Source organism: Diceros bicornis, chromosome 37, assembly GCF_020826845.1.
Source record: "Diceros bicornis minor isolate mBicDic1 chromosome 37, mDicBic1.mat.cur, whole genome shotgun sequence".
NCBI lineage: Eukaryota > Metazoa > Chordata > Mammalia > Perissodactyla > Rhinocerotidae > Diceros > Diceros bicornis.
The window spans coordinates 18,473,788-18,487,083 of record NC_080776.1 but is presented as its reverse complement, the minus strand read 5'-3'; the positions used below and the strand labels follow the sequence as shown (position 1 = coordinate 18,487,083).

Below are 13,296 nucleotides of genomic sequence, written 5' to 3'. Positions count from 1 at the left end.
AATACAGAGCAGAGGTTCAAAGTACAGTTTCTTCAGCCAGACTTTTCTCTATGCTTGGGTCCTGGCCACTCTACTGGCAAGCTGGGTGACTTTAGACCTTTCACTTAACCTTATTGCACCTCAATTTTGTCTTCTTTTAATTGGGCATAAGTCATAGTTTCTACCTCATGGTGCTGGCATTAGGATTAAATGCAATAATATGTAGAATATACTCATATTTGTGCCCGGTACATTGTACATACTCTACACATTAGGACTAGCATCCTATTTACTTCTTCCAAGTCTCTATAAAGTAAGGTTTTGATTTGAAACCTTGGGAATTTACCTGGTGAAATCCGAAACTGGCCCCCATACATGGAGGGCAAGGAGAGACTAAAGAATGAGGCAAGCCACTCCAGATTGGTAGGTGGCAGGTTTAATAACCAAGGGAACTTACATGCGAGGCTTGGGCAGTCGCAAGACGAATAGATCTCCACACCTGCCCGCCTGAATCTTAAAAGTTTATATAGAGGCCTTAACTAGGTTCAGTCACATATACTGTCCAGATGGTCTCAACAACACCTTACTCTTGCAAGGCTGCATCCTTGGAAGAGCTCTGGCTATGGGAATGGTGGGCGGACAGGGAAGGGGGTGAGGAGCTTCCGATCGTCCAGGTCCAGCTCAAGGGTCAACCATTGGTCACATCCTCTTGATGACCTCCTCCAATAGAGGGATTTCTATCTCCATATTTGTGGCATCTGAAGGTCAAAGAGATTGAGTAATTTGCCCAACTCCATCATGGGTCCTGCTACAACTCTTCTGGTCAGAGTAGGCTGTTTGGTGCTGTTCTCCACGGCAGAAACTTGTCACCAGGCAATGTGTCCATTTTCTCTGGGCTATGTGACTGACTTTTTCTGTCAAGCTGACTCCTGCTTCAATCCAGTGTCCAGGCCCACATTCTGCAGAGGGCAGGAATGTTCCCTGATATCCTTAAATGGTAACCGAATATGGGAAGAAGCAGCAGTAATGATGTCACTGTCTACAAGCAACTCTGGGTGCAGAGAGAGGTGTAGGGGACCAGCTTGCCAATGGCTGCAGAAAACTGAGATGCTTTGGGATAGAAAGTGAGGGCTAAGTTATTGACAGATGCATATATTAGCACCTGTGGCACTCCAAGTAAGCTGAAGGTGATTTATCACTCCATGTAGGAGTTCCAGTTTGGATCTTAGTTCAAACTTTGGGAGATCATACCAGGTAAGCTTTGCAGTGTGTTCTAAATGTGAGATTCTAAGTCTGTGGGCCATCACGCTGTGCATCCAGGCCAGCATTCCCACAGGATGCTCTGGAGGTCAGAGAGTGTGAGAACCGCACCACTGAGAGGACTGTTGCTCTCCTTGAGGCCAGTGGTTCCCAAATGCCTGCCCGTGAATCTGTGCTGGCCTGGGAAGACATTCTTCTCCTGTTGTGACAAAATGCAAAAAATAAAGACAATTACATTTGCATTGGTTTGTAACATTTTGATAGCATCCTACAGTATAATGCAGTTGAGTTATAACTCTGGAGTAGATCCCTGAAAAGGAATGGGACAAACTGTTTCTTGAAATTTTTCTGTTCCATCAAATCCAGAGGCTTTGGAATCCCTAACTGGATCCACCCTTCTATTCCACAGAAATAGCACACCTGAGATAGCCGGTCATGTCGCATGGCTCGTTGGGAACAATTAGTCCTGCACTGTTACTTACTAGTGTGTGACCTGGAGTTATTTAACATTACTGGGACTCAGTGGCTGAAAATTACAATGGTTTATGTCTTACTCACACCAAATGTCTATTGCAGGTTCCCACTTCTTCACTACGCTGTCCTCCCTCAGGGACATTGGCTGGAAGAGCCTCTATATCCTGGAATCTTGCTGGTCACCATGGTCACCTGAGTCACGCACTGGATTTTAAAGGCTTCCACCTGGAAGTGGTGCATGCTATTTCCCCTCACATTTCATTGGCCAAGGCAAGTCATGTGACCACACCTAACTTCAAGAGGGCAGGAAAGGAGAGTCCTACAGAGAAGTTCTTGGAAGGAAGAGAAGTAGAAATATTGGTAAACAGCAGTAAGGCCAAATGTACTATCATTTACTTCATATTCCATTTTATTTTAGCTCAGCATTTTTACTGGTTGAGATAATTTTACATCTTGATTCTGGTATGAATTGTATTAGCTGCTAAATTTTGAGAGTCTACGGCATTTCCCTGAAAACTTCCACTAGCCTGGTAGCGATCCACTGAGCAGTATGTTCAGTCTACAGTAGTTCAATGGTTTCAAGTTCACTTTCTCCATAAGGCAATCATGAGAAATTCTGTCACATTCTTTGCTGAAATCAAGACACACTACTTGGATATCTTGCCTTTGACTTATTAATGTAGGGTCTCTATCAAAAAAGGAGACGAGATGGGTTAACGTGGAGATTTGATATTCTATAAGTTTGGAATATTATGAACCAAAGACCTGGATAAGTGAATTTTTAGTTTTTATTTAAACATGGAGCTAACATTATTTTAATAATGTCTGTTAATAAGACAAGGTAATATATCAGTTGGATTCTTTATTTGGGTATTTGGAGGTCTTGCAGATGGCTGGAAACTGTCAGCCAAGTACCAAATCAACCTTCAAAATCAAAGAAAAGACCCACTTCTCCAAGAGTGATAATAGCAATAATAACAGTGAACACTTGCGTGGTACTTAGTGCATGGATGTTTTGGGGCCAGAGCATACAACACCATGTTCTATCGTCCAGAACTAATTACATGGCTCCACCTATAAGCAAGGGGGCTGGGAGATTTAGTCTTCCTTTTTAGCTTGGAGAAAAATGAAATGGTCTTGTATTGTCTTTTCCATAATATGCCCTTTAAAGATTAAAGACAGAAAACACTTAAAAAAAAAGCTGAACATTATCTGGAAAATTCAGAAACCATCATCCAGAAAATAAAACCATTCTTAGTTCTTCCATATTTCAAAGTGATATGAAATTTAGCACAAGAGGGCTGCTTAGGCAAAAATATAGTGAACTGAAGAGTGATTTTAATAGCTCACAACCTTTCTTATACTTCATTTTGCTTCATTCGTGTGTGTGTGTGTTGAGGGAAAGCAGTGAGCAGTATTAGTCCATTATTCCAGGATTTAAGGTAAAAGAAGTTAGTTTCAGGAAAGAAAGCACACTTCAGGGGCACAGAAAGTGGAAGAAACACCGGAATGATGTGACTAGTACCAGCAGATGGTGCTGCTGTGGCACAAAATTAAGACTTTATAGAAAAAGGAGGTTTCACATAAAAGACAGCAGGTGTGAGGGAAAATGTAATAACTGTTTGCCTCTACTTGGAGGTTTGAATTCCCCCTGCTGCAGGCAGATCCGTCTGGATTTCAGTGATTTCTTGCAATGGCCACAGGAATTTAAGGCATCTCCTTAACCACAAACGTCTGACATTTGTTCCTGTGTCTGAGCAGGACTGGGAGAGGCTGTGCAGTTTGCCTCCTGTTTTCACTGCAGACTTTTCGCAGCCTTTGGCTGCTCATCTGTGGCACCCCATGCATGGGTTCATGTAGAGTCTCTACTTTCTCTTATTTGCCCAGCTTTTACAAAACTGTTTTTGCGTGCCCTTCAAAATTTGCCCAAACTGTCAATCCAAGAGAGTCACATTTTCTTTTCTTACATGGCCACCTTAGAAACAAGGTAACCAGGACCTGGGAGTCTATACTAGGAGAGGATGTGAAATCTCGAGTGGTGGAGACAAAGCGGCCTGCGTTTACTCAGCAGAGCTTGACCTCCTTGGCTGTCAAAGCACGTGCCAGCCTAACCCGGACGTTTGGAAGAGCCCCTCCGAAGTAGGTCACGGTCAATGTTCCTTTTATACCGAGCTCGCTAGTAAATCCTGCCGCTGGCAGGGCCTCTGCGAACTTGCCCTTCTGAACTGCTCTTTCACGAATCTGACAGCGTTCTGGGCTGAGAGTCAAGTGACCCACTGGGTTCCAGTCCAGCCTGTCGGGGCCTCAGTTTCCTCCTCAATTCAACGACGGGGTTGGACACTCTGACCCCCGAGGCCTCTTTCATCTCTCCCACGCCACAGTCAGACATTTGTGAGTGGCACGGCCCGCTCCGCCCTCGGGAAAGAGCCCGCGGAAGGGAGAGACTCCTCGGTCAGCACCAAGGACAAGCGCCCCGGGGCCAGCTGCGCAGACGCAAGGTCACTTCCGAGCCAGCCCGGAGGATCAGCGGGTGTTCGGGCTCTGGGGTGCGGTGGCGGTGGGGGGAGGGCGGTGTGTGCTGGGGGGAGTGTTGGGGGAGGGGGAAGAGCAGCCCCGGGGAATGAGGTAAGGCCGGTCCCCGCAGCGATCTCACAGATTCTGCGCCAAGAGGCCGCGGTGGCGGCTGCGAGCCGGGGCCGCCCCTCCCTTCGCCGCGCCGCGTCCCCCGGCCGCCCCTGTCCCGCCCGCGGGGGGCGCACCGCTGCTCCGCACCTGGAAGCCGCGTCACGTCCTCCCCTCCGCCTGCGTTGGCCCCTCCACCCGCTTTCCTACCCGATCCCCGCCCAGCTCCCCCCCAGGCCCGCGCCGCCACCGCTCCGCTCGGGGCTCTTGGACACACCCACGACTCTGACCGCACCCCTCGGGGCTGGGGGTCCCGGGCCGCCTATCTGCTCCTCGGGCCCCAACTCCCGGTGGGGGAAGGGTCCCCACGCCGCTTTCCTCCCCCGGAGCCCCGCCCCCGTTTGCCCCGCCCCCACTTGCCCCGCCCCGCAGGCGCCGCCCGCCGTTGCCCCGGGAATCGCGGATCTCGCCTCTGCAGGAGGCGTTCGGCCCAGCAGAGCAGCGCTCGCCGCCACCGCCGCCGCTGCCACCGCGCCCCAGCTCCGGCTCCCGCTGCTGCGCCCACTCGGTCGGCCATGCCGCCCCGCCGCGCCCCGGCGCCCGGTGCGCAGCTGCTGCCCGCGCCGGCCCTGCTGCTCCTGCTGCTCGGCGTGGGGCCCCGCGGCGGCTGCCTGGCCAGCCCGGTGCCCGCCGCGCCCCTGCCCGCGCCGGGGCCGTGCGCCGCGCAGCCCTGCCGGAACGGGGGCGTGTGCACCCCGCGCCCCGCGCCCGGCCCGCAGTCTCCGGCCCCCGCCGGCGAGCCCGGCTACAGCTGCACCTGTCCCGCCGGGGTCTCCGGCGCCAACTGCCAGGTGAGTGGACGCGGCGGGCGCGGGGCGGGGCGGGGCGCCTGCTCGGGACCCGCGACCTCTCCCCGTCGGCCGCTGCGCGCTGCCCGCTGCCCGCTGCCCGGCGCAGGGCTCCAGCTGGCCTGACACTAGCTTCAAGCCTTCGCGGAGGGGATGGCTCTAGCCTCTTGGCCCTCGTGGACGCGGACCCCTGGCCCACCTTGCGAGTGCCACTTCCTGCCTACCCTGGTTCTCCGGCCGTGCCAGCCCGGGGCTCTCGGGGCGCGCCGCTCCAGGGCCTGGCAGCCGCTCTAGTCCCGGTACTCCTGGCGCGAACGACCATTGGCCACCAAGTGGCGCGCCCCTCCTGGCCCGGGCCCAGCCGCGCTCCGGTAGAGCGCGGTCTCGGTGCCCGCCGTGGCAGCCAGAGGAGCCAGCTCTGAGTGTCCCCGGCGAGGTGTTCAGTGTTCAGCTGGCCTCTGTTCCTTGTCCCGCTGGCCCCTGCGTGTGTCGAGGGTTCGCGGTGTGGGAGGCAGGTGATGCCCAGCTCCGTGCCAGGTGGTCGGGCACTTTCCTTTCTTTCCTCCACCCTCAAGGGCTCTGACATGGCAGCCGGAGGCCGAGAGGGCAGCTGCCTCCCCGGGCCTGCGACCAGCCCTTTCCAAGCTTAGGAGCGGGTATTGGAACAGTCGGAGGCGTTCGAGAGGACACTGCGCGTAGGGCTTGGTGTGTCGCCCTCCGGGCTGGACGCTCCTCGAGGCGCACGCTTGGGCGGCAGCCAGGGCGTGAGCAGGGCGCTGGGAAGCTTCGAGGAAGCGTGGGGCGGTGCGAGGGATGGGAGATGCCCAGCGGCCGCCCGTGGATTTGGGATTTCCAAGAGAATTTGGCAGAAAATAATAAATGAGGCTGGATTACAAGTATGCTAAAGCTCGGTGAAACCTATTAACATCAACGTTTTCAATAGGCAATTTGGTAGTGCTGTGTGTGCAGGTAAAAATCTCCAGGTCTGTTCCAGAGCAGGGGCAAAGGAATTTATCAGAAATGATTAAATTAAACCAAGTGAACGTGGAACATATTTGGGATCAAATGCTTTCTTTCTTACATTTAGAGTGGAGGAGTTTGTTTCATATAAATGATAAAATACTGCGAGTTAACTTTGAGAGTGCTCAAATGAACTCAGTTCTGTGGAGAAGAAAGGCCACATATGATATGATAGGATATGCTGTAATTTTTTAATAGAGGTAAATGGGATTGAGAAGCTTGACCTTGACAGCCAGAATTTTTACTATTTCCTAGAATCTTTTTTTTTTCTTTCATAGCAAATTATCAACCTGAACCTATCTTTTCAGTGTTGTGTTCTTTTTCTTTGTTACTGGTCCTGACATGCTTTAATTCCCTCTAAGGGGATGATGATGATGATGATGAGTGTGGAGTAGATTTGGGGCATGATGACTCTTTGAGAAATGCGTGTTGGAGCCATTCTAACCATTAGGATGAAATCTAGCTTACTAATTTCCCCTGTTGATTGATGATTTATATGACTTCTGTTGAAGAACTGAGTTGCCTGAATGCTTCTATCAAACTGCTCTTATATTTACGTCTGGATTCCATCCTTGAAAGAAATAGTTGGTTTGGACTGGGAATGTAGTAGGGATGGCCAGGAGAAGGTAGGTTAGAGTGCACATGAGTTTGTCAATGGGAAGAAAGACTGGACGTTGGGAATTTAACCTAACTCTGAGCTTATTTTTTGTGTGACTCTAAAAATGGATATAAGAAATCTTTAAGGAAGGGAAAGAGCTCTTTGGTGCTTCCTAAAGATGACTAACAGAGAAGCATAAATATTTTTTTTCCTAAGTAGTGGTTTGATATATAATGTAATTCATCCAGAAAAGAGTCATGAACTAATACATAAATATTGTAGAACCAACTGGTTCAAAACAGATTCGGGTTTCCTGTTCAGCTCCCGTTTGAGGCAGCCTTAGCTGTGTGAATGCTACTCACCTGAGGAGAAGCAACACTGGATGTTCTGAGTTCTGAGTTGAAGAGAGAGCTGAAGTCACTGTAATTCTAACAGGACTGCTTAGCAAATTTGGAACCTGATCCGGCTCGGTGACCCAGAAGAACTTACTGAGATGATTCAGAGCCTTACAACCCATAAAAAATTGATTCCTGATAGTTTTAATTTAATCTCTCATGATCTTGCAGTAACACTCGAGACTCGTTTTCTGTGGGGAAAAAAGGCAATCTCAATAGGGAAGTTAAACAGGGGGAGGGGGGAACCCTTACACATAGTCAACTACAGATAAGGGAAATGGATGTTAGCCACTGCAGACGGTGTGGTTGCTGAGATAGAACCGCATACTCACTGGATAAATTGGAAATGGAATTTTACCTGTATGTGAAGAGAATCCTTTAAACGAAGAGTGTCAGCCCTCCCCCAACTACAAAGACAATAATATTAGCAATGGAAACATTAGGACCTAACTCTGAAGTTTCTTTTCTTTCTCTTTTTTTTTTTGTGGAGAAAATTAAGAAAATCATAAACTACTGATTGGGATTAAAATGGACTAAGGCTGTCTTCATTTTTCTGTGGTTGGCTGATTGATGTTGGGCAAGCCCGTGGGTCCAGGCAGTGCTTCTTGTATCTCTCCGTGACAGGAACTCACAGGATCTGGGAACTGTGTGGTGTGAAGGGACAATGTGTGGGGTTTGAAGCTGAGATGCTCTGGTTAAACCTGCTGTGACAGGTCATCTAAACGGACTGAGTCTCGGTTTACTCAACTTCAAGGCTGGGATCTTCCTCACAGGGTTTGTAGTAGAGTCTGATTCTAGTTTGTGATGTTTGACTGCTGACAGCTTTTAAGCCTCACATCTCCCTGTTCCCCCTCTGCCCCACCTCTAGGCAAGCTGATAAGAAAGCCGGGTGCTCCTTCCTTTGGTGTGGGTGAGAAGTTCAAACCATGCAAGTCCCCGCCCGTGCTATACCGGCCCCATCCCCTATCTGCAGTAAAACCCCCAAGCCAGTCTCCTTTCCCTGCTCTGAAGCCATTGTGGACCTTTCTGGGAGCTGCCTGCTTTCCCCAGAAAGCCTCATTATGTGAGCAAGAAAACTTTTCATACCCTGTTGGTGTGTGGGTGGAATTTTCAGCCTCAACATCCAAGCCAAATTTTGGGTGGGTGACCATCCTGTCCCTGTGGGCTGTCTACACCAGGATTTTGGGAAGGATTAACTTAATTGGGCATTATAAATCACTGAGCACCTGTGTTGCCTCCATAAATGTCACCTCTTTTCTATCTTTTTAAACTTTTGCGCACATTTCATATGCTCATTACCGAAGTGCATTGGGTCGACAGAACAAGTGTAATCACTTCCTTTTGTCAGATGTAAAAACTGAAGCTCATTTTGATGGAGTGACTAATACAAGGTCTCACATTTTGCTACTGCCCTAAAAATCATGCAACACTTAAAATACATCTTTTCTAAGTCCTCTAACACACTTAAACATATTAAATTGTGAGGGTTCAATGATTAGAAAAATGTATATGGAAATATACAGAGACATGATGATGGTGATGGTGATGATGGTGATGGTGATGGTGATGGTTGTGAGTTCTTCTCTCAAGCACTCGCCATGTGCTGGCACTATTTCAGGGGCTTTACAGACATACCTTACCAATCCTCCCAGTGTCCTATTGTTACCCAGCCCGCCAACCCCGTAAGACATTAACTACAGCATTATGAGCTGGGTGCTGTAACCATCCCCCTTGTATAGACGAAGTGCAGAAAAGTTAAATGACTGGCCCAAGGGGACTCTGCTAGTAAGTGGTAGAGCTGAGATTTGGACCAGGTGGCCTGGCTTGATGCAGAGTTAATAGAAAGGATGCTGAGATGAAAGTCCAGCCTTGCCCCTGTTATTTTTAGCTGTGTGACCTTAAGCAAGAGCTATAACCTCTTTGAGTCTTATTGGAAAAAAGGGGGGTGGAGTGATTTCTGAGTGTGGTCTTGCTCTCAAATGCTCACCTTGTATGACTGTGCTTAGCTGGAGGAAAAAGGCTCAGAAATGACAAAAACACAGCAAATTCTTCTTATGCCACATGCCAAGCAGGACCTTCACCTCTGAGTTAGAACTCTGGGTGCTAGCTGAAGCTATTTTTACCATGAGGACAAGCCAATGCACACTAAATAAAAGAAATATAAATATTTCTGAAGGGTTTGAAAAAAGTTCAACTTTTAAAAAATTGAGGCTGCTCCTTTTGCCTTTTTGGTTCATTTGGGGAAGCAGGCAGGTTTCAGAGGTCATGGCTGCTGGGTCAACTTTTCTTTTCCAATGAGTGGCACAGGAACTCCTCCCTTCTATTGGGCCATCAAGAAAGATAGGGGTTATTTCAATTTGTATGATTTTGTTTTTAAAGCTTTTTTGTTTTCATGAAATAATTCTTTGTCAAATATGCAAGCAGTCAGATACCGGTTTGTTTTTTCATTTGATGCTCCCTAGGAATCTTATCCTTTGAGATCATAATGAAAATGTGCCCATTTCTGCACTTGGAGAAAAGAAGGCTTATGTAGCTGCTTTTTATGCAAGTTAATTTTACTCACTAAGCTGCTTCTATAATCCTCTCTTCTGATTAAACATGCTAACTTGAAACAATGGTTCTGCTTCAGATGAATCCATTCTTTTTTTTTTTTTTAATTTTATTTATTTGTTTTTTCCCCCAAAGCCCCAGTAGATAGTTGTATGTCATAGCTGCACATCCTTCTAGTTGCTGTATGTGGGACGCGGCCTCAGCATGGCGGGAGAAGCGGTGTGTCGGTGTGCGCCCGGGATCCAAACCCGGGCCGCCAGCAGCGGAGTGCGCGCACTTAACCGCTAAGCCACGGGGCCAGCCCCAGATGAATCCATTCTTGATTGAAGTTTGGTAACAAACAACAATAAAGAATTCTAGTTCTTTGTGTAGCGTTAGTCTCCTCTACTGGACTTTCTGCATACGCACACACATACCCCACACAAACTTGCATTGTGATACGTGGAAAATGTCCAGTGTTAGCTGAGATATCAAGAGACATTGTTTCCTTCTCTGGCTTTTCTATTAACTTTTTGTGACCTTGGGAGTGTAATTGAACATCCCTGAACCTCAATGTTCAGATCTCTAAAATGGACTAATAAATGCTTGTCTTATTTTCTTTATAGAAAAGATGCAATTCATAAATGGGAACATAGTAAAGTTTTTTTAATAAGCATAAATAAGAATGGGAGAATGAATTTTAAAATGTTTTAAAAAAAGTAAAATGTTGCACAAATGCAAAGTATACTAGGAAAGGATTATGTTTCCCCTATAAAATGTGATTACACCAATTTATTCTGTCTGTGATTATTTTCCTTCAATGAACAGACTGAGCTTTTTCTTGCTACCAGGATGAGTTCTGCTATAACATAAGTTTTAAAATGAAAAATTCATTGTATTAACATTTTGATAAATGTGTAGTTCTTTTTATTCTGAAATAAATGAATAATTTCTCAGAAAATTCTCAGTGACTTCAAGTTTTCCTTTGAAATGAACAAAAAAAAGCTTGTCAATATTCTTATAACAATTTTGATACAGCTATTTTTCTTGGTGTTATTAACGTGAAGTGCCTTTCTTATTTTATTTGGTCCATTCTTAGGAAACATCATTTTCTTGGCTTGGCCACCTGACAGAAGCGCTGCGTTTCTGTCTTTAGCTTCTTTGCTTACGCTTCTCATGTGACACGGTACCATCCGAAATGGTTTTGTTTATGCCCTTGCTTCATAAGCATCATACAGGAAAGAAAACCTTTCTGGAGCTGAAGGGTATTTGAGTCAGAGAGCAGAATGCCTGAGTTGTATTTTTAGATCTCCTTACCCATTCAGCAGGCAGCTGTGGTCAGAGCGGCTTAACCCAGAGGCAGGGACTGCAAAATCTGGCCCCCAGACAGAACCCCAACAGCACAGCAGAGTTTTATGGACAGAAATTCTTTGTAGTCGCCCTTTCTCCCCTTCAGCTATACTCCCTTCGTCTGCGTTGGTGCCCAACCTTGGCTGCTTGTTAGAATCACCTGGGAGGTTTGGCAAACATGAGTGTCTGAGTCCTGTCATCCCCCATCCCCCAGATCCTGACTTAATTGGTTTGCGGGGGGCCTGGACACTGGTAATTTTCAAATGCTCTCCAGGTAATTCTGTCTGACCAGGGTTGAGAAGTTCCCACTAGACTCTCATCATCTCCCCCTGCAGCCTGCTCAGCAGGTAGCACATGGCAGAGAAAAAGAACGCAGTTGCACTTGCTCTCGGTCATTCGCCCGAAGAGCATCTAGTTTTGAAAGGCCTGGAATTCCTGGCCCATGCGCTCCTCAAATGGCATAGGTCCTGCATCTCCAAGTGAACTTGATGTCTCCACAAAGGGGACTGATGAGTGGTGTGTGCTGGAGTGGAGAGAGACCAGGCACGGGTTGGAATCCAGCTCTGAGTGCCCTCAGATAAGTAAGTAATTTCCCTGTGGTGTGGTTTCCTCATCTGTGAAAATGGGACCCTGATGCCAACCTCAAAGGTTGTTGTGGCTTAGAAAAGGGTCTAGCCTGGTGACTGGACTGGAAGAGACACCCAATAAAAGGTAGCCATGGGCATTACCTATAATAGGAAGCTTATTACTTCATGCTTTTCTTTACAAAAGTGGGGGTGCCTAGAAAGCCCTTTCTCTTGGATCAAAAAAAAGAAAAATCATTTCTTTCCTACATGACTTCCAAGGAACTAAAATTCCATTGGTAGAGGTTCATTTCTATGGTTGTGAAGTGTCAGATGCTAGAAGACTCGGATTGTGGTGCTGACTCCCCACTGCACTCACTTCCGTTAGTTTCCCCTCTGTACCCCTCTTAACACGTGGGTGCCAAGAACACTAAGAGAACAATGAAGACTGAGCACGCGCTAGCGGTCTAGACTTGTATGGAATCATTCCTTGCTTTATTTGAACACTAACCCACCTTCAGTCAACCATCATGATGTGAGTCTTAGGGCAGTTGTCTTCAAGAGGTGAGGCTTCTCTGAATCCCTGCTCCCCAGGGTGAGTGAGGGCAGAGCAGGACCACGGGAATACCAGGCGCTGAGACAGCAGACAGGCACCCAGCTAAGAATGGTTTTAACATTTTTAAATGGTTGGAAAAAAAATAAAAATGATATCTTGGGATGCATGAAAATTATATGAAATTCAAGTATCAATGTCCATCGATAAGTTTTATTGGATATGGCCACACCCATTTGTTTAAGTATTTTCTGTAACTGCTTATACTCTCCAACAGCAGAGTTGATTAGTTGCAACAGGCAGTATGGCCCGCAAAGCTGAAAATAGTTATTATTTGGCCCTTGACAAAGGAAGAAGTTTGCTGAATATTTCCCTAAACGTTGGTGGAAAGAGTTTATTTTTCCATTTTTATTTATTTGATTTAGCTAAAAGCTGGTCCCCCTTGCTCCCCCTTTCCTCTCCTCCCTCCACCCCTTCTCCATGAGGGGTGTCTATAGCCAGGCTCTATGGGAGGTTTAGGGACAGATAAACAGAGCCCTTGTTGTCTTCAAATTGCTTAACTCTCAAGAGTCATCCTTACTTCTCATTATACATCAGGCCTTGGTTTAGTGTGTTCAGACACCATAGTTATAGTGTATTTCCAGGGATGCGTGTGCAGTAGGGAAAAGAAATGCCAGCTGTAGGGGTTTAGGATGTGAATTTATAGGTTTAGAATTCTCACTCAGTTACTACAAGCTTATTAGCTTTCTTAACTCCAGTTCTATATTCATAAATAGGATGGTTAGAAGGATTAAAGAGAGCAGGTTGTAAAGCTTCTGGCACAGAGTTGGTGTTCTGTCCATACAAACAGCTATTTTTATAAAAGTGGATATGATTCTCCATTTTATGGCCAAGGACACTTCCCTGGGGTCATACAGCTCGGTGACAGAGTTGGGGATCTGGGCCCAGGCGCTGTCGCTTTGAGTGTAGGATTATTACTGTGACTCTACTGTGCGTTGCCTTAAACTGCTCCGTGGTTTATGGCTTTCACCTTGAGCGCCAGAGGGGAACAGCGGAGGAAAAGGGAGAATCGGTTCCAGTTCCGGCAGTTTCAGTTTCTGTAGAG

The 13,296-nt window shown here is 47.2% G+C and overlaps 1 protein-coding gene across 1 annotated transcript in view; it reads left to right on the top strand.

The window, feature by feature from the left end:
- Positions 1-4,878: 4,878 nt before the first annotated feature.
- The window catches only part of DNER (delta/notch like EGF repeat containing), a 300,865-nt gene continuing 292,447 nt past the window's right edge, over positions 4,879-13,296 (top strand). Inside the window, exon 1 of the mRNA XM_058533144.1 lies at positions 4,879-5,186. Coding sequence (XP_058389127.1) covers positions 4,911-5,186 — 276 coding nt within the window. The 5' untranslated portion in view covers positions 4,879-4,910. The remainder of the gene's footprint in view (positions 5,187-13,296) is intronic.